Genomic DNA, 24,789 nt, shown 5'->3' on the forward strand with positions numbered 1-24,789 from the left:
ATACACATTTGCACATTTGACTGTTTACTTAGTACAATTCGCAGATGTGGGATTCCTGGGCCAAAGCTAATACATTTGAATTTTGATCCACATTTCTAAACTGGCCTTCTAGAAAGTATTTTTATTCGGTTGATTGGTTTTAAATCAAATTACACTCCCACAAACAGGGTAAGACAAAGCTGTTTAAAGCACCACCAGAGGATCGCAAACTCTTACTGAACTTGAGGGGCCCCTTCTCGGTGAAACTGCGGGGTTTCCTGGGCGTTTTTAAAGGAAGGAAAGGGATCCGGAGAACCCCGAGTCCCGCCCTGGGTTGGGGTGGGCGCCCCTCCAGCTCACCCGGAGGCACAAAGCTGGAAAAGCCAAGTTCCCCAAGGTTGGTCGGAAGCGCGGCCGCGACCCCCGCAGCCTGGGGAAGGAGGTGCCCGGGGCTTCCGCCGCGCTCTGGGCGGGGGCGGGGTCACAGGGGGGCGGGGCCCTGTCGGGGCCGCGGGGCGGGGCAGCTCGGCCCGTCAGCGCCCGTCCCCCTCCCGGCCCGCCCTCAGGCCGCGTCCCCGCCAGCCCTGCCGACGTGGCGGGGCGGGACCCGGCGGGCGCTCCCGCGCGCACTCGGCCGCCTGAGCGGTAAGAGCCCTGGGCACCTCCCGCCGTCATCCCCTTCCCCGGGCGGGCAGATGTGGGTGGGTGGGTGGGGGGGATGCGGGGACAGCCGCCGCGGGGTGGTGGGGAGACCCTGCCGTCGCTGCTCGTCCTGTTCCCGGATTCGGCAGGGGCTTGGCACGGGGCGCAGGACCCGGAGGACCGGCCTTGGGGGGTGAGGGTCCCGGGCGGCGCGAGCGGTGCGGCCGAGGGCCCTGCGTGGGTGCGGGCGTGTGAGTGTGTGTGTGTGAGTGTGTGTCGCTCCGGGTCCACGCTCATGCACACACCCACACGCCCGCACTCCGGCTCTGCCCCCTCGGCCGGCGAGAATCTCTGCGGAGCCTGTCTTGTGCTCCCGAAGTATCCGGTCCAGCACCATGCAAGTCGGAAAAAGTTTCCCCAAGGTCCCAGGTCCGACTGAGAGGTAGGCTGCGGGGCCTCCGCAGCGGGGGGGCACAGAGGAAGCAAGTCCTATCCCGGGGTTCGCTGCCCTTGGTTTCGGAAAACGGAGCTCAGGCCTTGACCTCCCACCCAAGCTCATCTCTCGCCCTGCAGACGCCGGCAGTGCCCGCTCTTCCACCCCTGCCAACACCCTAAGCCAGCAGCACCTCCATTCACAGCCCCCAGGTTGAGTCCTACTCCCTACACCAGCTCCCCAGCCCCCCACCTGCCCACCCAGTTGGCTCATCTTCTTCCCTGGAATCTGGTGAGTATTTCCAGTCATCTCAGATCAGGCGCCTAAACTTCACTGCCCTTTCCTAGAGTAGGAGACCTCTCTGTATCATCTTAAGAGTGATCTCTGTCCTACCGATCCCATCAATTCCCATCCTAAACACGGAGGGAGTCAGGCAGGTGGCTTTTTAAAATCAATGTCTCTTGAACTCCAGAAGACCTCAGCCAACCTGAGGAAACTGAGAATGAGGCAGGCTTACTCCTCAGAGGCCTCTCTCTGCCCTCTTTTCCTCCTAGTGCTACTTTCCTACCTCACCCATATCCATTCCCTGCTCTCTCCTTCCTTTCTCCATCAAAACCTGAGCTCAGGAAAGACTGATAAACTCCTTACATCATAAGCTTTAAGCAAAAGAAGGAAACTTTCAGGGTGGAATTTGAGGCTCCACGGAGCCAGTGCAGAAGGAATTTGAGGGTAGGAAGGGACCTTGCTGAATCTCAGGGATTCAGACCATATAAGCAGCCATTTATTTATAAGACCAGGCTTATATGGAACGTTGTTTCTTTTTAATCAATATCAAACAGTATATTTCAGTTCAGTAAATATTAGAGGATCCAAAGCCAAGCTATGTGCTTGTTGGTCACAGTTCTGGAGGAGAGAATGACACAGAAATAAATATTCCTTATAAATGCCATAGAAGTCCATGCAAGGTATCACGAAAAACATGGAAGAGAGAGTAATTCATTCTTTGAAAGGAGTGGGGCAAATTCAGGAAAATTTCAAAGTAAACAGTGACATTACACATTGAGAAACAAATAGGAGCTTGCCAGGCAGTTGGAGACAGGGCATCCTGGGCAGAGAAACCAGCATAAGCAGAGGTGGGGATGTTTATGAGCTGTGCCGGCAGTGATGGCGTGTCTGGTGAGGGAAGAGTGTCGGGTATGTTGAGAGTTACAGAAGCGGATAGAGAGATTGGAGCTGGATTGTGCGGGCCCACGGATGCCATGCAAAGGTGTTTAAACCTAGTGGTTTTTAAACAGGGGAGCAGGTAGGTCCTATCTGTGTTTCATAAAATTACCTGGCAGACATGTGGAGGCCAGACGGGAGGAAAAAGAGACTGGGCTCTGGGCACGTGTACTTGTCAAGCACGGTAGAAACTCTTGCAACCTGGTTAAGAGCCTGTCATCCACAGTTTTTGTTCCTGGTCTTTCACTGACTGGCACTTTTTGAAATTGGGAGCAGTGATTTCACACAGGGTATGGTATTACCAAATTCTTATTTTGCCAAGTGAGACCATTAAAAAAAAAATCCATGCACTACACCACTATTTCATAAAACGAAAGATATTTTAATACCAGGAAAAGCACGAAGGCTAAACTTGCAAGATGAAGGCAGTGCTTTACATTTAATAAATTTAGATTGATGAAAAACTCGCTATCTTGTCCTCATTTTTCTCTGTCATCATGGACTGGTTCCAGTCCTGCAGTCTGGTGGTGGGGAACAAAGTATCCAGATCATTTTGTCCAGCCTTACTCTACATAGGAGGGAGTGAGGAAGCCCAACAAGAATGAGTTGTACGCCCACAGAGGGATGGTGGGACCAGAGCATGGCTCTTTCCGCCTCAGCATCCATTCCTCCCATCCCTCGCTATTCCTCCATATCGCTCTTGGTCCAGCCACACGGCATCTGTTCTGAATATCTAGATTCATTCTTGGGCATTTGCACATACTCTTATCCCATCATGCCTGAATAACTATCAAAGCCACTCTCAAGGTTCTCCCATGTATGAGATCAGTCTAGTTCAGGCACATCTTTCCCTGCTTTGATGTGCTGTTTTGCATCATCACTTAACCATTTCATGTTAGATGCAATAGCTTCCTGGGCCTTCACTGACAAGCAATAAAATGAAAACAGATTATTTGTTTTCTGAAGAATAGTAACCATGTCTTCCATTTTAAACTTATTTTTGGAGCTATGATGTTGCTGCTCCAATACCTAGCATAGTTCTGGGAGCATTTTAGGTGATGAATGAATTTACTCATGAAAAACTAACTTATTCCCAGCCCATAAAGGCTTCTTTATATGCCACTCTTCCTCTCCTTGGAATTTACTGAAGAAGCCTCCTTGTTTCTGTGGGTTGAGGCTCCCTAGCATCAAAGCCACAGGACATGGCTGCAGTGATCAACATTCCAAACCATAAATCAGGGGAGATTTTAAGTCTGACTGCTTCTGGGGCATCCAGGCAGAGATGGGGGCTGTCCCAGGAAATAGCATGTATCACAGCTGTAGTCCTTCTGGACACCAACAGTCACTGCATAGAAACAGCTGTGTCTTTAGAACACACAATTTCTAATGGCTTCAGACAAAAGGGTACCGTCTTAAAAATGATTACATGTCTCCTGTCATAATAACATCCAGAGTAGACAAAGGTCTACCAGGACAAAAAAGGTTTGGGGGGGATTCTTTTTTGGTTTTGGTTTAGGGAAAATGTGGACCTGTAACAGGCAGAAGTTCATGTACAATTAGAAGTTAAAGTAGGGCTGAATATTATGGTGACCATTTTTATTATTTGAACAGATGTAAAAATATAGTCTTTCTGAAATGTATAAGTTGTCCATAAATATTTCCTAACAGTATTGGCTCAGCACCTGATAGATGAATTTTGGGCGTGTTTCTGAAGGAATGGCTTCATGTTGATGCTTGAATACAGAGCAGCTGCAGGGAAGAGAGGTTTTGTTCGATAATTTTTCCACAATTGAGGTGAGCTGACTTAGGGCAGTTTGGCCATCAGAGATGGATGAGGACAGTAGGGCTCCTCTGTGCAACATCCCTACCAAGACTGATTTTACCACCTCTGACTGATGAATCCACCTCTCAGATGGAGTTCTGCCTCACACTCACATGTATATTAGCGACCAGGCTCAGTTATGTAGCTTGTTCTTGTAGGTTGATGAAGTCCTAGCTCTCTTTGCTTTTAGGACTGCTCTGGTGGCAGGACTCAGCTAACCTTCTAATCAGGCTTTGATGTTCTCCTGCAATTAGCAGAAGAACTAGAAAAACTCTACTGCAAAGTTCAATAGCTGCTGGACTGAATATAATCTTTTGCCCTGGAAATGGAAGAGCTGAAAGCACCTGTGCATAATTTCTTGCCAATCCACTTTAAGCACTATTTCCATTTTATCAGTGAAAAATGCTTTTAATACCCCTTAGGATAAGTAGTACCCCCTGATAAATAGCGATCAGAGAGAGGGATAATTGAACCCTCTCAAGAGGAGAACACTCCATTTCAGAATCTGAGATGCTAAGTAAGTAAAGACCCTGGAGAGTAATTCCTGAATAGGGCACTTCAAATGTTAACCAGCCACCCTCAGGGCATAAAATACAGCTAACTCACATAGATGTCACATGGTATGTGCTGAAATATTTTAGCACTGGGAACAGTATCACAACAATTGAGGGTAAAGCAGATACAACAAAGTGTTTATAATACTTTTTATTCACCCATGAATGTTTATCGTAACCAGGTTTATTCTCATGTTCCTGCTTATAGAGAAGTGAAATAGTTTGGGACTTCTTAATTATCCAGATTAATAATAAGGATTTTCAAATTATCTTACAAAGAAATTAAGATATCAGACAGTGCCTATGACCAGCTGTTGATGAACAAAAAAATGGGAATATCAGTGATGTCCAGTATGGACCCATTCTCCTTATGGTTGTGCCCCTAGGACCCAGGCGGGGATAGGGCAAATTAGGACAGAGAACTCTAGGCCATGGCCATCAAGCAATGTCCTAGACCATGGGTTAGCAAACATTTTCTATAAAGGGCCAGCTAATAAATATTTTAGGCTTTGCAATTTTGTGGGCCATATGGTCTCTGTTGCAGCTATTCAGCTCCGCTGGTGTACTAGAGAAGCCATAGACAGTACATAAACAAATGAGCGTGTCTGTGTTCCAATAAAATTTTATTTACCAAAACACAGGGAAGGCAGATTTAGCCAGCAGGCTGTAGTTTGGCAGCCCCTGTCCTAGGCCAGTCCTGACTCAAGGTTTTCATAAAGATTTTATAAGTTTCCACGTGATGATAGCTTTTCAAGTACCCTCCCTCAATCTCATCCCCCCTCCCACGAACCACAGTAACTACTCCTTTTCTGTACAGTGGCCTTTTTCACTCTTTACTATTTCATCTAGGCATTGACCATACTCATTGACAGACCATATCCAACCTTGAATATCTGAAATTTAATATCCCACCTAAAAGGAAATATGCATTATTTGCCTTTCCCATCTGTACTTGTTTACAGGTGTGTTATCAGAGAATTCAAGTACTTTTGTTTAAAAAGAGACATTCTAACTCAGTTATCTGGGAGGTGAAGGGACAAAGGAAAGACAATATGGGTCATTTGGAATCGCTTGCTGTAAGATAACTCCTGAGTAGTGAATGGGGTAAAGACATTTTCTGCTTGCTTTCATTCCAAATTACACTTTAATTTTAAATCTCCACAAAAATATTAATATAACTCAACACATATTTGTTGAGCTTCCCACTATGTTCAAGAAACCATGTTAAGTGCTATATAAAATATGAAGACAAAACAAGGAAGATCCTTGTCTTCGTAGAATTTACAGTATAGTAGGAAAACACTCAAACGACTCTGATCAAAGACGATTGTAACCCTCCAAAGTGAGACAGATGCAAAGCACTCTGGGAAGTTCAGAGGAAGAAAAATTATATCCAGTTGGGAAGAACAAAAATAGAGGAGGCGGTTATTTTAAATGGGCCTTAAATATGTTAAAACAACATACTGAACCAACAGCCACCTGAGGTTCTTTTGTGAATGTCAGGCATTTTTCACATACTTATGTTGTCTCACTTAAGGATTTGGAAGGGCATCGTGGGAGGTAAACCTAGTGGGATCAGAGCACTGAGGTCCTTGGATGCCAGCTGAAGGATGTAGCTTCATCTCAATAGGAAGTGGGAAGCCCCTGAGGATGTCTGAGCAGGAGGTGATGTAATTAAAGCAGTGAGGTAAAGTGTGGGGAAGGATGGGGAAGTGAAAGGGAGAACAGTGGAGAGGTGAACCCAATATTGAAATCATCAACATGAATCAAATTGAGGACCTGATTGAAAGTGATGGCAGGAAAAACAGAAGTAAAAGAAAGGATATGGATTCTGAATAAAGAGCCTCTAGGATTTGAGCACTGGTTGAATGTAAGAGAAGAGGCAAGTGGCATTGCAGATAGGGCTCCGACGTGGCTCAATCTCAAAGTCAGACGTGGGTTCAGATCTCAAATCTGCCACTGTTCCTTAAAGTGTGACCTCTGAGTACCAGTTGCCTCATCTGTAAAATGAAGCTCGTCATATCTAACTCACAGGAGATAGCACATTTAAAGAGCTTGGATTTAATAGGCACTCAGTAAATGATAGCTATTGATATTATATATTCTTGAGAGAGTGAAGGTTTGGTCAATGACAGCTCTGAGATTTTATGCCTGGGCTATTGGAGAAATCTAGGTGCCATTAAAAGAAACACAAAGGTCAAAGTGAAGATCTAGAATTAATGGCAAGACAACAGGTTTCCTTTGGGACAGAAAGAGATGTTCAGCTGACAATTAGAACTGCTTATCCAATGGTAGAATTTTTTCTATGACAGTGTATTGAGATATAATTCATACATAACAAAGTTCACATACTAAAAATTCACTCTTTTTAAATGTGCAGTTCAGTGGTTTTTAACATGTTCACAGAATTGTGCAGCCATTACCACTACCTAGTTTTAGGACATTTTCATCACCCACAAAAGAAATCTATACCCATTAGCAGCCATTACTCATTTCCCCTCCCTTCAGCCCCTAGAAGCCACTAATTTACTTTCTGTCTCTATAGAATGGAGGTAGATATTTGAGAGTCACAACATAGAAGTGTGTAAAACTGTGAGAAAGGAATGTGATTCACCAAGGGAGAGAATGTAGCAAGAGAAAAGAAAATAGCTAGACAACTTTAGGGAATGGCTATTTGAGGGGACAAGAGGGTTGGCATGGGCATGTGAGTTCTAAGTCTGTGCCATCATGTGGCCAATATGTTAAATGGCTTCCTATATACTGTGGTTTTAACAGTGACCAGAGATTTGACCAACTGGTAAACACTGAGGTCAACAAAAATACCCACTGATTTTCCTGAGACTTGGCTTCCTGTGTAGTGAGAACACTGTGTCTTTATTTTAGACTAAGAAAATTACCATCTTGAATAAGCCTTCTAGATATGTGTTATCCAGTAAGATAGCCACTAGCCACACATACCTGTGTAAATTTAAGTTTACATTATTTAAAATTAAATTTTTTTTTTTGGCTGCACCGCATAGCTTGTGGGATCTTAGTTCCCCAACCAGGGATCGAACCCAGGCCCACAGCCCTGAAAGCGCCAAGTCCTAACCACTGGACCGCCAGGGAATTCCCTAAAATTAAATTTAAAAATTAGTTCCTCAGTTGCACTAGCCACATTTTAAGTGCTCAATAGCCACAGGTGACTGTTAGCTACCATATTGGCCAGTGCAGATACAGAACATTTTCATCATCACTGAAAGTTCTATTGAACTGCACTGTTCTATATGATAGCAATAACTTGCAAGCTTCATAAAGAGTTTTCTGCTTTGTAGGTGGTTTTGTAATGGCTACATTCCTTATTTGGCTTAATATTGGCTTCTTTTTTTTCTGTTTCATCCTTGTGTTTTTCCATCTAAACTATTGTCCAAATACAGCCCAGGCCTTCACGGGCTGGTACCCAACAAGGCACACTTATGTGTATGTATGTCTCTCTCAATTTGAATTTCAGACCACATTGCAAAGCCAAATGTCAAATATTTTTTACAAGCTCTCAGGTATTTTCCATGCTTATTCTCATTATGGCTACAAATATAATTAATAAAGTCATATTAAATAAATACTTTCACAGATACAGATAATACTCTTAGTTCCCATATGCATATTTATTTCTTCATGCCAAGTAAGAGATCCATGAAAGTTTAAAGAGAGCACGGTTGGCTTGTATTAGTTTTCTATTGCTGTTGTAACAAAGTACAACCAACATAGTGGTTTATAATAATACACATGTATTCTCTTATAGTTCTGGAGTTTCTGAGGGGAGAATGGTTTCCTTGACTTTTTCAACTTCTAGTGGCCACCAGTGTACCTTGGCTTGTGGCCCCCTTCCTTCATCTTCAGAATGCATCACTCCAATCTCTGCTTCTATCATCACATCACCTTTTCCTCTTTGTAGTCAAATCTCCCTCTGCCTCTCTCTGATAAGGACACTTGTGATTTCATTTAGGGCTCACCCAGAGAATCCAAGATTCTTAATTTAATCATATCTTCAAAGTCCTTTTGGACATATAAGGTAACATCCACAGCTTCCAAGGATTATGACATGGATATTTTGGGGGGCCATTATTCAGCCTACCCCAAGGTTACATAAACTTTCTTCTTGGTAGAAGAAAGGTTACCCCCACCAGATTTAACTTAATTATTCAGGGCTTTGAACTAAAGTTTAACAATTCGGATTAAAGCATAAGGTGCTTGTTTGTAATCATGTTGACAGATATTAAAATGTCTGATGATGGCGATGACACCTTAGCCACTGGAGACAAAGCAGAAATCACCAACATGCCCAGTAGTGATACCTTACCCAGAGATGCGGAAGCGTACTGTGATTCAGCTACGATTTCAAATGAGCTAACGCCAGCTGACCCCAGAGGAGACGTGCATGAAAATGCGGCTGTTCAGGGTGCAGAGACTGCCGACACTGGACTCACTGAGCAGCCCAAAGACCCCGGTCCCGTGGAGCACCCCCCCAATGGAGAAGTGACTGAGGATGCCCTTGCTGAATGCGTTGACTCCGTCAGCCTCGAGGCAGAACCTGGATCCGAAATACCCCTGAAAGAACAGAGTGATCCGGTAGGAGTGGTTCACTTGACTCAGTTCAACCTAAGTTCTTACTGATACTACCACGCCCATAGATTTGTGCCAGGCTCTGGGGGTAGGGGTTAGGAGTTCAGTATATACTGTGACATTACCTCTGTCGTCCAAGATGTGTTGTGTGGTGAGAAAAGGCATATATGAGAGTAATTGGTCATTATAATATTTGCATTTTGATAATTGTTTTATTATTAATAAGAACAATCACCAATTATTGGGCACATCCTGTGTGCCAGGCACTCTGCTAGCTACTCTATATGTTATGTAATTCACTCTATACAACAGTTCTTTGAGGTTCTAAGCTGGATATTATTGACCTCAAGTTATAGACGAGGCAACCAGGCTCAGAGATATTAAGCAACCCAGTAAGATTAAGCTACTCAGTAGTAAATGGAAGATATTATAATATTGAACGTAATGAGTCCAAATTATTAATGAACCTGATTCCACCCTAAACAATGTTTCTTTAACATCACTCAAATTTTAATACATATTTACAAATCTGTGAAGATCTTAAACATTCAGATCACTCATTTATTATCACATACCGCCATCCAGGGGACCAGAGGCAGAACACGTTCATGCTTCCCTTCAGCGCCTGCACCTGTCTCTCTGGGCGATAAGACAGGCCAGTGTCTCCCAGGTTCCACATCAATATGACCATCAAGCTGGGTTTTCCTGACACCTTCCCCTCCGTCCGTGTGGGGACTGGAAAGGGTGGGGAGGCACTGTCCTCCAATCCTGCCTTCTAGAAGGATGCTACGGTATAGGGGAAATGAGAGTCTTCCCTCTGCCAGGCCCAGCCCTGCTCTCCTGGAGTGTGCCACACAGATCACCGCCTTGAGGTGACTCTGCTGCAAGCAGTGAGGGATGGGAACGAAGCAGGGAGTCGGGGGGCCTGGGTTTTCATCCTCCATCTATCGTTAACTTTGTTAGTTTGGGCAAGACACCTAATTTCTGTGTGCTTCAGTTTTTCCTCTGTAAAATGAGGACTTCGCACACGAAGACCACGAGGTGTCCTTCTAACTAATGTTTTGCGATTCTTTTATTCAGAATCAAGCTTCTTGGCCACAGTTTCCTCAAAGCGACTCTTAGAATTGTTCTAAGATGAGATGAGCTTCCTCAGGGAGGAGGCAGGGTTCCCATCACTGGAGTTGTTTAAACAAAAGCAAACAATCACTCTGCGGGAACGTCATGGAAGGCATTTGAGGACCAGATGGGAGTTTGGATCAGATATGTAAACATACATGTAAAATTTTGTTTACAAGTTCCATGATATCACAGACCCCTTAAAACCATCCATGGACCGCCCCCAAGGGAACTCCTAGACCAGAGGGTCTCGACTCTGGCTGAACATTTCAACCACTGAGAGAGCTTTAAGAAATAATCATGCCAGGATGTATATTAGCCTGAATTCTCCAGAGAAACAGAACCAATAGGATATACCCTATTCTTGTATTTACCTATATGCCTGACTCTGGAACCTGGGATCCCTCCATGCTGTCTTTCTATTGGGGGACCATTGGTTCCCAATTGTTATTGTAAGTGCTACTACTGATACATATCTTTGTACATTAAGAAACTATGTCTTAGCCACACCATTCTGACCAAAGATGACTTAAAGAAACTACAAAAGCTCCACTGATTCAAAATACGTGAGCTCATGAAGGCTAGATTATACATTCCAATTTCAGACTTCTAAAAATTATAACAAGATTGCTAATAAAGATAGCACAAAAGAAGTCAGTATGCTCTTACACATCCATCTTCCTAAATTTTGAGCAAATCGAATGAATCCTGCTCTTGCAAGCACTTTATAAACCTCCTTAGTGCTACAGGGAGAGAGCCAACTGGCAGACAGATACTCCTCTCCTCTCCCAGCACCACTGATAGCTTTCAAGGACTTTGAAAAGGTGAGCATTTCCTCATAATGAAGCATCACAAAAGTATCTGGATGGAAGTACAAATATTGGCCACAGAGTTGGGGCCATGGCTCTGCATGTATGTGTGTGGCATTGCATCAGGAGCTCAGATAGAAATGGGGTGTAGGAGGAATTCTTGTGAGTATATTGGTTCTAAGAAGGCAGAAAGCTGATATGGGTGGCTGGAAGGGCCTTGAAGGGAAGGGATATATCTCTTTCACCCAGGTTCCATTTAAACCCTTCTAAATAGGTACAAATATAGTCTCTTTTAAGTAATTACCAGAAAAGGGGGTTCTGCTATCTCTCGTGGCAACCTATCCTTGTATCTTAAGTTAATATAGGAGAATTCAGTTTTGTGCTTCGTCTTCAAGCATTGTTCATTTGCTGTTTTATTTGCTGTTTGTTGGACACTTATAAGAAGTCCTTTTGCAGTGATGAGAACAGCCATTTTTCTGTTGATCCAGCAGATAATGAATTCTACAAAAAATCTTCAATGAAAAGTTCATTTACAAGTTGGCTGTTTGGATCTTGAACACAGATCCCCTGAGGAATGTCAAGTCCTATAGGAGTAGTCAAGCTCCAAAACCTATCTGATTCCAGGTGTATCTGAGCCTAAAAGAATCTCATCACCTTTAAAAAAAGTTTCTAAGGGAAAATGCCTGCTTAAAAAAAAAACCTGGCAGAATAGTCTTTGAAGAGGTAAATTTATATAATCTAGGACACACTAGATTTTGTGATAATGGGTTTAAATGTATATATTTTTCTATAAGTGGTCTGAGTTCCCTGAAAATCCACATTATTAGCTTCACCTTTGCCTGAGCCAGCATGGGGGCCATAACTTGGCAGGTAGGGCAGTGTGACAAGGAGGGGGCCTGGGGCCAGTGGTTCTGCCAGCTGCTCAGCTGGCATCTCTACTTTGAAGGATCACACCGTTCACAGTTGATGCACTCAGAGAATCTATTTCTGTCTTTAGGGCCCCTTTCTCATCCATTCTTAAGTACAGACCCAGAAGCCATTGAGTTAAGGCTTCCTTCAGGAATCCGCTCTACAACATCCATAAGAGATGGTCCCCAGCCTCACTTGAACTTTGGAGGTTGTACTAGATCCTTTAAGGCCTCAACCAGCCTCAGGATACATGAGTTACGCCCCAGAATCTGAGTAGCGCAACTATCGTCAGGACGCCTACCATCTAGTTGGGTAAGGCAGTGTTGCATAAAAGCAACTATAGCATGTCTTATAGTACTAGATAGGACAGGCACAAGGAAGCCTTAGATGGAGCACTCAAATCAATCTTAAGGAGTCAGTGAAGTCTTCAGCCTCCATTCAGAGATGTTTGTCTTGAGTGCTAGCCTGGAGCAACATTTATTCCCAGAGATCTTGTGGGACCTTATTATATACTAGTCTATCAGCCCCTAAAAGATCTAATCTAGATAAAATTTCTCTACATTCTTAGCACCAAGAAATATTTCCCAGAGTAAAAAAATTTCATCCCTACTGTCCTACACCAGTGCATAAGGCCAATTATGAAGAAGGTAAAGAACGCAAGTACTCTCAAAGGAAAACATAGTACTCTCAAAGTACTCTCAAAGGAAAACATAGTACTCTCAAAGGAAAACATAGACTACCACTCAATAGTTCTGTCCCTAGAAAAGGAAAAGCAGGGTGTTTAAGAGCAATAAAATTGCTATCAACAGAGACAAAGATGAGAGAACATAGGCCAAGACATGCTGATGATAGATTTTTGCCTCTTAAATGAGTGAGTAGAGTTTGCTCCAATTCTGTTGGAGTATTTCTCCTTTTAAGCCTCTCTCCATCATGGCACCTGATTTTTGACTTGGGCAACCAGGTGGATGCTGTTGCCTTTTGGCTATATTGGGCAGTGCTTCCTAAATCTGGTGGTATATTAGAATTACCTTGGAAGCTTGTTAGAAATTCAGATTCTCAGGGTAGAAACCCTGAGAGATTCTTTTTTAAAAATTTATTTACTTTATTCATTTTTGGCTGCGTTGGGTTTTCGTTGCTGCGCACGGGCTTTCTCTAGTTGCGGTGAGCGGGGGCTGCTCTTCCTTGCGGTGTGCAGGCTTCTCATTGCGGTGGCTTCTCTTGTTGCAGAGCATGGGCTCTAGAGCGCAAGCTTAGTAGCTGTGACACACGGGCTTAGTTGCTCCACGGCATGTGAGATCTTCCCGGACCAGGGCTGGAACCCGTGTCCCCTGCATTGGCAGGCGGATTCTTAACCACTGTGCCACCAGGGAAGCCTGCTGAGAGATTCTTATTCAGAAGATCACAGTAGAAGCCAAGACTGTACTTTTAATAAGTTCACCAAGATAATACTCTTGCAGTCAGTCTGTGGACCCGTGTTTGGGAACCACTAATACGGGAATCCTGTAAAATTGAGAAGATGGTGAGTTCCATACTGAACATGAGATGAGACATCCAAGTGAAGATATTTTGTGGGCAGTTGGTTATACTGGTCTTGAGCCCAGGGGATAGAGAGAGATTTGGAGGCCATCAGCAACTGGATGTTATTTAAGTAATGGGAGTGGGTAAGATTGCGCAGGTGTTATATATAAATAAAGAACAGAGACCAAGGACCTGACCCTGAAATCTCCTGTCTGTAAGCCACTTTGGTCATGGACAGCTCTTTGATAAGTTGTGATTGCCAGCAAAGTTCATTCTATAAATGAAATCTAATCTCAAATCACATTATACTACACTGACATTTTAAAATTCAACATTAATTAACAAGAAAGTTAAAGATAGCTTGTGAGAACTCATGTAGGCTTGAGAATGTGCCATTGTTTTGGACTTTTAGGTGCTTTGACCACTACCCTGCGTGAAAGGTGCATTCAACGTGAATGTCTAGAATTCTAGGGGCAGGGGTTTCTTCCCTTATACCTGGCATCAAGAAACCAGAATTCTCCAGAGTTCAGAGATGGATAGAAGATCATTTAGTACAGGGAAAAACCCTTTCTTACACCCTATTCATGTAAAGGTAGGAAGAGGCTCTAAAATATATTTAACCGTCTACAAGTGTTTAATACCTTTAATTTCACCATCTAGAACCCCTTTCAGGTATTTAAAATGCTAGTTAACAGTCCACCATGTTTACCAGTTAAAGCCCGTTTCTGTAATTCAGTATGCTAATTAGCAAAGCATCAGACATTAATACAGATGCAAATAATAGAAGTGTTCATTATAGCTGCCTTTGGGGTATGGCTTTCCTGATTAGGATGCCAGCTGACCACCTGGACTGTGCGTATTTTATTGGAATGCTGGAAGCAGTTGGGTTGTAACTTAATCTAAGGAGCTTCCATAATATCACAATATGCATGTGGAAACTTTCGAAAGTAAACTGAAATCATCATAATAAGGGATGGACAAAAAAAGCAAGAGTCAAAAGATAGGTCATGGAAGCCATGAGAATAGAGTCTTTTAAGAATTGAAAAGTGCTTAAGCTTCTGATGCTACTGAGAGGTCAAGAAATAAAATGACTAAAATGAGTCCATGGCTTTGACAATGAGGAAGCCATTGTGATCTTGGTGAGAATGGTTTCATGAAATGAAACCATTGGTGACCATGGGAGAGTCACCATGGTGGGTAGAGGAGTGGAGGGGGTGGATACAGAAGGCAGGCACCTTTTTTAAGAGTTGAAGAAGAAAGAAAGACATGGAACAGAAGCCAGAGAAGTTTGAAAGAAACATTTTGTCATCGTGATTTTCATTTGCTGGTGTTAAGATGGAGGAATCGTGCACATCATTAAATGTGGGAAGCAGCCAGTAGAGAAAGGTTGAAAAACCAGGAAAAAAGGGAAAACCAACCTTCCCAGGCCCAGAGGAGTTCAGGTGGAGGTGATAATTATAACTAAGAGGGAGATATTATTTCCATTATGATAGAAGGGGAGGAAGTAATTGTGACTGGGGGTGCAGTAAAGTTAGATTTGTATTGAGATAGGTTTTTGGCGTAGGCCAGTGTGTGTTTCGTCCATAAAAAAAAACTACTCAGACTTTTAATTTGGTTTAAACAATTAGTGTTCAATATATTAAGGTTACAGATTCAAAATGTCAATTCTCCCTAGTATTTACATTCATCTCACAAATCTTACTCTATTTAGAAGCCTAACATAATTGAACAGTCACTTTCAAGGGGCTTTTGATTAATGCTTGGTCCTTTTTGCCAACTTAAACACTGTCAAATATTTTTAAACTACATCTATAAACTTAATATACTTTTTAAGTACCTCATTTATCTACTTAAACAAAATCTTGCTGAGTACTTGAAAATTGTTGTAAGTCTTAAATTTATAGAGTAGACTAAACAACCCCTTAGGTGGCATAACATTATGCATAAACTTAGGAAGATTTCAACTTAAAAATCAGAAGTCTTTCTCTAGTTGCGGCAAGCAGGGGTCACTCTTCATCGCGGTGCGCGGGCCTCTCACTATCGCGGCCTCTCTTGTTGCGGAGCACAAGCTCCAGACGCGCAGGCTCAGTAGTTGTGGCTCATGGGCCTAGTTGCTCCGCAGCATGTGGGATCTTCCCAGACCAGGGCTCGAACCCGTGTCCCCTGCATTGGCAGGCAGATTCTCAACCACTGCGCCACCAGGGAAGCCCTCAATTATTCATTTTAAATTGATTTTCAAAAAATTGTCACTCTAATCAGTCAAATTCCTTAAACATCAGTAGTATAGAAAAGACGAAATATGTACAAAATGATTAATAGCATATTTCATGCTTTAAACCTTTCCATATTTGATTTTAAATCTTCCTAGAGTTGAATGATGCATACTCACCAAGGAACAAGATTACCTGGGAATAACTGAGGCCATTTTCAAGCAAATATTTCAACAGAGCTGCAGGCATCCAGAGCAATTTACATCCTCCCAAATGTCACACTGAGCCCTTTTTAGAACAGCTGTGTCACAAGTTACAAAACTTAAAAAGGCTTTGGTCTCATAACTCCTACTGTCCACATCCCAAGACCAAAGTTATACACAGTATCTGATTCTTGATCTACTCAAGGAAATAGGACAACCAGGTTGGTCTTTATCCTTTAAGAGAGGTACATATATTTTCTATCTAAATGCTAAAGGCCTTTGAATTTGATGGAATTCTAAGATTTGTACATATTTTTCTATCTAATGATACCTTTGAACTTGATAGCCTAAAAATAAATAAATGTCTTTTCTATTTAAAGAGCTTCGAACTTGATAGAATCTTGCACTCTTTCATGTTCTTAGGACCACACAACAGTTATAGATGTTTAAATGATCTCCAGTTGAGTTTTGGAGATCCCTCTTGATCAAACCAAGTCTGATTTGCTGTTACAATATGAGGTCACTCTTCTGTGAGTTTATGAGGAAGGGACAGGAAGTTGAGAGAGTTCTCATCTGATGGCTTCTGTTTTCTCTGTAAATTAGGATGTGAAGTTCTCTGGTAAAGGAGGTGGGGGTTACATGGGTGAGGGTGAGAAAAAAGCTTTAAAATATCCATATATGAAAATGGGAGATCTGAGGAGATCCATGCTGCCTACTTTATAGTCTCATAAGCATGTGACATTAAAGCTATTTAAAGTGGAGACAATACTCAAGATGAGATATATTTATAATTCATGTCAAACATTTAGTTTATGTGGTTTTATTTTAAATGTGCACATTTAGTTATTTGAGTATTTGCCATTGATAACAAATATTCTTTTTAGCTGATCAAGAAGTCACAGCTCAATGTCAAAGGAGCTTTATTAATAAAGCAATTGAAGTAGTCACACTGCAAAAAGTTCTAGACTCATTTAACATTAATTTCCATTTGCTAGTCAATTACCAGCTGTCAGGGCATATTAAATATTGTAAATTTGAGTCAGAAGCTGTCACCCCTAAGTGTATTAACTCTCCCTAATCACATAGGTAGAGATTTGTCCCATGAAAGAACTATATTAATCACCAACTTACATGTGTCTTCATGATGGTATAAAATTGCCACTGGCTTCATTGCTGAAGTGAAGTAAATCAATGTAGACACCAAAAATGAAAGCAGACTGTCATGAATCTTGAGTATTTCCATTCATGTTAACAAGCTTCTCATTGTTTCCAAACAGAAAAAAATGTCAGCCAACTTTCAAAGCTTTTTGCTTCTTAGTGTTAAAAAGGTAGTTCTTCTTATTATTATTACTAGTTAACATTTCTGGAGTATTTATTATGTGCTAGGCACTATGATTACAGCTTTATGTGAATTATTTCTTTTAATTTTCACAATAACCCTGTGAGGTTATTGGTTCTTATACTTATGGTTGCATTTTTGTAATGAGTCAGTGATAGCTAAAAGACTTGAGTAACTAACATGTCCAAGTGGCAGAGCCTGGAGTCAAACCCAAGCAATTTAATTCCATGACCTTTACTCTTGACCAGTAGTCTACGCTGATGGATGATGTTTGGTATTTACGAGGTGAATCACTTAGGAATGCATTTGGGCGCAAGTAACTAAAACCCAACATATATTAGCTTACAAAATAGCAATTAATTTTTTCTCACTTAACAGAAAGAATGGAGATATGCAACAACTCACATTTGTTTAGTAGCTTAGCAGTACCAGGACCAGTGACTCTGTGATTCCCTGGCGTTTCCCTCATGGCAGCAAAAATGGCTGCTTCAGTTTCAAGCATCAGGTCCACATTCAGGGCAGGAAAAAAGGAGAGGGGAGAGTCGGCACCAGCCAAAACTGTGTAATTTATCATGAAAGCAAAACCTTTCCCATTTATATCTCATTGGCCAAAACTGTTTCACATGGCCACCCTTATCTGCAAGAGTGGAAGATAAGAGTGGAAGACTGCATGCAGAAGGAAGTTGGGGATGATGATGGACCAGCCTTGGGTCAAAAGTTACAGAATCTACAAACTCTGTAGGAATTTTTCATTTCCTCCTTAACTTCTTCCTTTCTTTTCTTGGAGTGAAAGAGCTGTTATTCTCCATCTCCTAATGTATTCTTGCCTCATTTTCTATAATGCATTCCTGGATATTAAGGGAAAGCCGTGGTTCCACCGAGTCAGGATGCATTGGTTGCAAGTAACAGAAGCTAAGCACACCTAAGAAAATGGATGAATTTCAGTCATTTATTTAACAACTAAATGTATTAAGCACTCATTATATGCCATGTGTTCTTCTATGCTCTGTGGACATAACAGTGAACAAAACATTAAAAGAGAGAGAAACACTGTGCTGGACTCTCATAAAACCAAAAAGTAGGAATGCAGCAGGGCCTTGAAGAGGGACAGGAAGCAGAGGCTGAGAAGCTATCTGGAATCCAAACAGCTTCTCTGAGCGTATCTCTTTCATTCTGCTCACTGTGCTTTCTCTTAATTCTTAGTCTGCATGGTGGGTAGAATATGGTCACCCCACATTGTCTGAGTTTTTATCTTCTATTCAAGCTGAACCAGAATCTCTCAGTCCCAATCAAAATACCTAGGAAAAAGAATTTGAATCAAGTAATCCCAGGGACAGTGAGAAATATAGTTACAGGGGTCATTGTGAGTGGAGTGGACACCTTGAAAGTTGTCTTCCTCAAAAGGCTTCCTGTTGCTATTCGCCATCTCCAAGCTTATTGATGCTTTTCTAGACACTTTGCCTACTACCATCCATGCCAGAACTCCCTCCTACCACCCCAGAGATTTGAAAGTTAACTCTACCTTGAAGAGCACATTATTTTAGTTCTGTAAAAATTGCATGAGTCAAGGTCGTTTTGGAGTTTTGACAAATCACTCTGTGCCCTAAAATATTAAATCTCCCCCTCCCCTCCACAGCCCTATCCCTGTCTTCCAGATAATGGGAGATTTGGGTCTTAGTTGACATCAAATTCCCTTCTCACTTCAAGCTAAGCCCTCAGAAGCCAACACCACTACAAACCAATTTGGTTCCAAAGTACACATTGCAGTGTAGACTGGTATATTCTTTTATGGCCCTTATAAACTATAAGCCAGTGAGATATGGTTGTTGGTGATTTTTTTTTAACCTTCTCTTTGTTTCAAATGAATGGGTGTTTTTCCATTCAGGGATAAATGAAATTGCTGACCTTGTGGGTAATCTGGTTTTTTGCAGGCCGTGGATTCCTCTCCACATGGAGGGGGATGGGCAGGCTGGGGCTCCTGGGGCAAATCTCTGCTCTCATCAGCATCTGCCACAGTAGGTAAGCATTACACATTGCGTTTGAATGGATAAAGTTCAGGAGCCAAATAGGATATGACGTTTTGATCATACCATGTACTGATAGAGTTTAACATTAGCTCATGACATAATAAGAGCAAATTGTTTTCAGTGTTTGCTGTTTTAAGTGCTTCCTGTATATTAATATATTTATTCTTCAAAATAACCCTATGAGGAGGTACTCTTATTTTCTCCATTTTAGAGGTAAGGAAGCTGAATCACAGAGAGGTTAAACATTATCCAAAGTCAGGAGTGGCTGAATTGGGCTTTGAACCACACAGTATGGCTTTTAACCATTATATTATATTGCATCTTAGAATATAAGATTTGGGCTTTTATAATATATTCTTAATGCTTTGTGTTTATCATCCCGCTTGAACATTTTAAAATATGCAAATAGCCTACTCCCTAAAAGGATTTGAGGTATCTCAATAAAAGGCATTCATCACAGGGTATTGAAATACAAATACAAAAAAAAAAAAATGCAGTTAGGAAGGAGATATATATCAAGGCTAATATAACTGAACATTGACCTTAACTCTGAGATTCTTGGCTACCAGTAGATTATCTATCTCACTGAGTGATAAAACAAGACTTAAGTTTATTTAGATAAATTTATTTTCCTTGTATTAAACTTTTGAAGAAATGTCCCGTATTGGCTCGTATACAAAGAGAAAATATAATGGACAATGTCTTCATCAGTGAAGGTTTGTCAAAATATTCTTCATGTGACCATTTCTTATATCCACTCTTCATGAAAACTGAAGGTACAACATAAACGTGTCTAAGATAATGTAGCCGTAGCATTTCATCTTGAGGGTGAAGAATGAAGAGCAGAACAGGGGAAGCCACAGGTAACACAGCTTGCAGATCATCTAACTCAGGTGTTCTCAAGGTATCTCTGTGCATGAGGATCTTGTGATGGGCCATGAATTGGTCCAATTCACTGTTACTCCTAGGTCCTTCTTCAAAGCCAGCAGGATAATTTCTCCCATGCTTCAAATCTCTCCCTTTAGGAAGGGCCCAAGTCCCTTTTAAAGCCCACCTGATTAGTTCAGGCTCATCCAGGATCTCTCTTTTGATTAACTCAAATTCAACTGATTAAGGACCTTAATTACTTCTGAAAAGTCCCTTCACCTTTACTGTATAATGTAACCTAATCATGGGAATGAATCCCATCATATTCACAATCCTGTCCACACTCAAAGTGGGGGGATTACATGTTGTATATGCCAGGGTTGAGAATCTTGGGGTGATCTTTCAATTCTCCCTAACAAACCTCCCTTTTCCATTTGAAAACCTCATCAGTTATACCACCAATGCCAGAAACTTAGTATTTTTTAAGGACTCTGGCTACATGTTGGAATTTTTTTTTCAGGAGAAGAAAGGATTTATTATTACTTGCAATAAGTAAGGAGAACACCAGGGATCTTTCCCAAAGCACTGTCTCCCTGATATATGTTGGAAGTTTGAAAAGCATTTTAATCTTGGCATTTTTCTCTTATTTGCACCCACAATGACCAAAGGGCACATGAGGGAGAGCAAAGAAAATTTGAAATATTGATACTCATTCTAGGAATCCCTTTGGAAAAATTGGAGCTATCTTTAGAGATGTAGAGACTAAATTTGTTCATCACCACTGGTCATCACAACCCCAATAAATGCAATAACAAGATAGCTGAATGCCACCCCTAAGTTGTTCTCCAGGTATATTTTGGAGATTTTTGGTCAGGATGGGCTTTAACTTTACAAAGTAATAGTAGCTAAACTAATAGCAGTATATACTTGAAAACGAGATAAGTATTTTGGTGGACCTGATAGAGAACTAAAACTTGAAGCATAAGTGGAGGCTTAGATTCCAAGGCTGGAAACAGGCAGCGGTGGTGATTGGGAATTTGACTCCCAAAAGATAACAGAGATCACAAGTGTCCCACAAATGGAGAAGTGTCTTAGCCAGGCTCACAGCCTGAAACAGATGGTTAGAATAGGGTTCAACCACCTGTTTACAGAAGTTTGAAAAAGTTATGGGCACCGTCCTGGGTTGTGGTCTATCTTGAGCTACTATCTTTGGATTGAGAGAGGCAAGCAAGGCAGACCTTCCATTATGTACAGGCAAATAATATCCATCCAGGGCTTTGCAGCATGAACAGTTTATTATCACAGGGCGAAAAAACTTATTGGAAAACAGAGCACTCACAGCAGCACACAAGCTCTTGAAGGTTTATAAATTGCCTGTGGAAAGTAAAGAAAGAAAATAACCACATATTCTATTGCAATTAATTCCCACTCAGAAACCTCATGTTACCCTCGGGGTAATTCCAGTTGCAGATGGAATTCTATGCAAGACAGCATCTATAACAAAACTCAGAGCTGTCGATTGAGCACTAGAAACAGAAACCGGTGCTTCTTACAGTTGTTGAAAAACTGCAGTCACAATCATTAGAACTGTTTAGAGTTGGCAGGAGAGTAATTGGAGAATGGAAAGATTTAGAAGGTGGTTCTTTCCTGGAAAGAGCACTGTATCAGAACTCATAAGACCTGAGACCCGGTCCCAACTGCTACTAACTTGTGATCACAGAGAATTGTCACTACCTAGCTACACTATGCACTGAACCTCTCCAGACTCAGCTTCCTTACTTGGAAAAGTATGGGTGGAAGAACTTGAGAAATTCTAAGATTCCTTCCAACTTCCAGAATATAATGATTCCATAGTTTGTGGCTGTATATAGCAGGAGAAAGATATTTGTAACCATTGTGCTAAGTAGAAAAATATAGAAAATTGATTGACTTTTTGCTACACTGTATTTTTATATTTTATCTTTTGCCTCACTACTTTGACCCCCAAGGTTAAGGGAAAATGAGAAAAAGCAACCTTTCCAATGCTTGTATAAAATCAAACATTTCTCAGCCAACAATTGTTTTTGGAGAGGCCATATCTCCTGCATTAGTTTCGTTGACAGCCACGCTATTATCACATTCTAAGAAGACTTGATTAGCTGCCACTCATGCCTTTGGACAAGTTCATAAGATACAATGAAAATGGTTGTTATTTAAGATCCAGGAAGAAACCAGAGTGGGAAAGGAAAATGTAAAAAAAAAAAAAAGAAAAAAGCAATTTTGATGATAATTTCAAAGTACTGTTGTGAGAACCAGATGTGATTTCCCACAAGCACCTTAGAGACCTGACTTAATCATAGAATATATTGCTAAGCTAAGTGATGGACCAGTAATCAAAGTGAAAGTCAACAATGCTGAGACATATACAAATATACCAAGGTAAAAATTATACAGTAGAATACATCAGCTTATTTCCAGATACTACAAATGACCTACATGTTTATTTAAAATTCTAGTTTTGACAGTTTTATGAGTCTCAACACCTTGTATAAGAGTACCTGAGGACGGGGAGGGAGATCTGATCCACATATTTACCTTTTCAGAGTTACCATTGTTCTCCTTCCCCATCCTCTCCTGAGTTACACGATTTTTTTCCTTCAGCACATTTTAATGAAAGTCTTCTACCAGCACTGTCAGAAATAATGACAGTGTCTTTTTATCACAGAGAACGGCAAACTTGTCAGAATGATACTACAGTAAGAACTCTTAACTAGGTATTTCAGTATCAATATCACATGGATTCATTTTTGAAGGTGACATTGCTGATGATGTGAAAATTCTCAAGGATCATTGATACAAAAGATAATAGGATTAATGCTTGGAGTTTGTTCACAATCCTTTACAATCTATGAATAAGTTAATGAATTCCTATGTGATGGCAAGGCAAACACTATGAGTTCAGAAACTCTTCTTGTCAATTTTGAACCTAAAGAGAAGTGAGTATCTGATTACAGATTGGGCATCAACCATCATTACGGAGAGGGAAGACTTTTCCAAAAGGAAGGTTAATTGGCTGCAGTTTCTGCTGCCCTGAAGTTGGCTTTAGTTGAGCACAGCAACACCATCTGTGTGTTTTTCTAAATAACTACTTCTCACAACTATAATATCTTGAATTCATTGATAGTAGAGTCTGAAATGCAGCCAATATTTTTATTTTTATTTATTTATTTATTTTTTAACATCTTTATTGGAGTATAATTGCTTTACAATGGTGTGTTAGTTTCTGCTATATAACAAAGTGAATCAGCTATACATATATCCCCATATCTCCTCCTTCTTGTGTCTCCCTCCCTCCCACCCTCCCTATCCCACCCCTCTAGGTGATCACAAAGCACTGAGCTGATCTCCCTGTGCTATGAGCCTGCTTCCCACTAGCTATCGGTTTTACAGCCAATATTTTAAAATTGTTCTCTTTCTCAAAAATTCACCCAAAGAAGAGTAGAAATTGGCACAACCTTAGAAGAGCAATTAACACTATCTATAAAATTTTAAATGCATGTGTCCTCATCCAGCAGTTCCACTGTTGATTCTTTGCAAAAGTTCATTAATGTATATGTCCAAAGGTGTTCAATATGGAATTCACTCAGCAAATACATATCTTACCAGGCCCTATTCTAGGCACTTGAGGTAAAGCAGTGAGTAAGCAAGATGAAGACCTTGTAGTAGAGCTTACAGACTCGTGGAAGGATGCAAACAATGAACAATATACATCCAGCAATCCCACTCCTGGGCATATACCCAGAAAAAAACCATAATTCGAAAGGATACATGCACCCCAATGTTCATTGCAGCACTATTTACAATAGCCAAGACATGGAAGCAACCTAAATGTCTATTGACAGAGGAATGGATAAAGAAGATGTGGTATATATTTATATAATGGAATATTACTCAGCCATAAAAGAGAATGGAATAATGCCATTTGCAGCAACATGGAAGGACCTAGAGATTATCATACTAAGTGAAGTAAGTCAGACAAAGACAAATATCTTATGATAGCACTCATATGTGGAATCTAATTTTTAAAAAGGCTGAAACAAATGAACTTGTTTGCAAAACAGAAACAGACTTACAGATATCAAAAACAAACTTCTGTTACCAAAGGGGAAATGTTGGGGGGAGGGATAAATCAGGAGCTTGGGATGAACGTACACACACTACTATATATAAGATAGATAACCAACAAGGACCTACTGTATAGCACAGGGAACTCTATTCAATATTCTGGGATAACCTATATAAGAAAAGAATCTAAAAAAGAATGATTACATGCATATTTATAACTGACTCACTTTGCTGTACACCTGAAACTAACACAACATTGTAAATCAACTATACTCCAATAAAATTAAAATTTTTAAAAATTAAAAAATAAACAATACACATAATGAGTAGGAAAATTATAGAGAGGGTTATAAAGTGTTAAGTCCATGAAAAATATAAGGTAGTGTCAGGAGTACAGGTTAAGCTTTTAAAAAGGGTGGTGTGCGGTAGATCTT

The 24,789-nt window shown here is 41.1% G+C and overlaps 1 protein-coding gene across 4 annotated transcripts in view; it reads left to right on the top strand.

Annotated features, from left to right (window-relative positions):
* The first annotated feature begins 570 nt into the window (after positions 1 to 570).
* FAM114A1 (family with sequence similarity 114 member A1) overlaps positions 571 to 24,789 on the top strand; it is a 61,605-nt gene continuing 37,386 nt past the window's right edge. For 3 of the 4 annotated variants that reach the window (XM_061191321.1, XM_061191325.1, XM_061191324.1), the window contains exons 1-3: positions 1,205 to 1,345; positions 8,904 to 9,259; positions 19,289 to 19,376. In XM_061191321.1, coding sequence (XP_061047304.1) covers positions 8,912 to 9,259; positions 19,289 to 19,376 — 436 coding nt within the window. In that variant the 5' untranslated portion in view covers positions 1,205 to 1,345; positions 8,904 to 8,911. Of the gene's footprint in view, positions 625 to 1,204; positions 1,346 to 8,903; positions 9,260 to 19,288; positions 19,377 to 24,789 lie in introns of those variants that run through there. The other variant, XM_061191322.1, reaches the window with a different exon arrangement.

The sequence above is a fragment of the Eubalaena glacialis genome, chromosome 5 (assembly GCF_028564815.1).
Source record: "Eubalaena glacialis isolate mEubGla1 chromosome 5, mEubGla1.1.hap2.+ XY, whole genome shotgun sequence".
NCBI lineage: Eukaryota > Metazoa > Chordata > Mammalia > Artiodactyla > Balaenidae > Eubalaena > Eubalaena glacialis.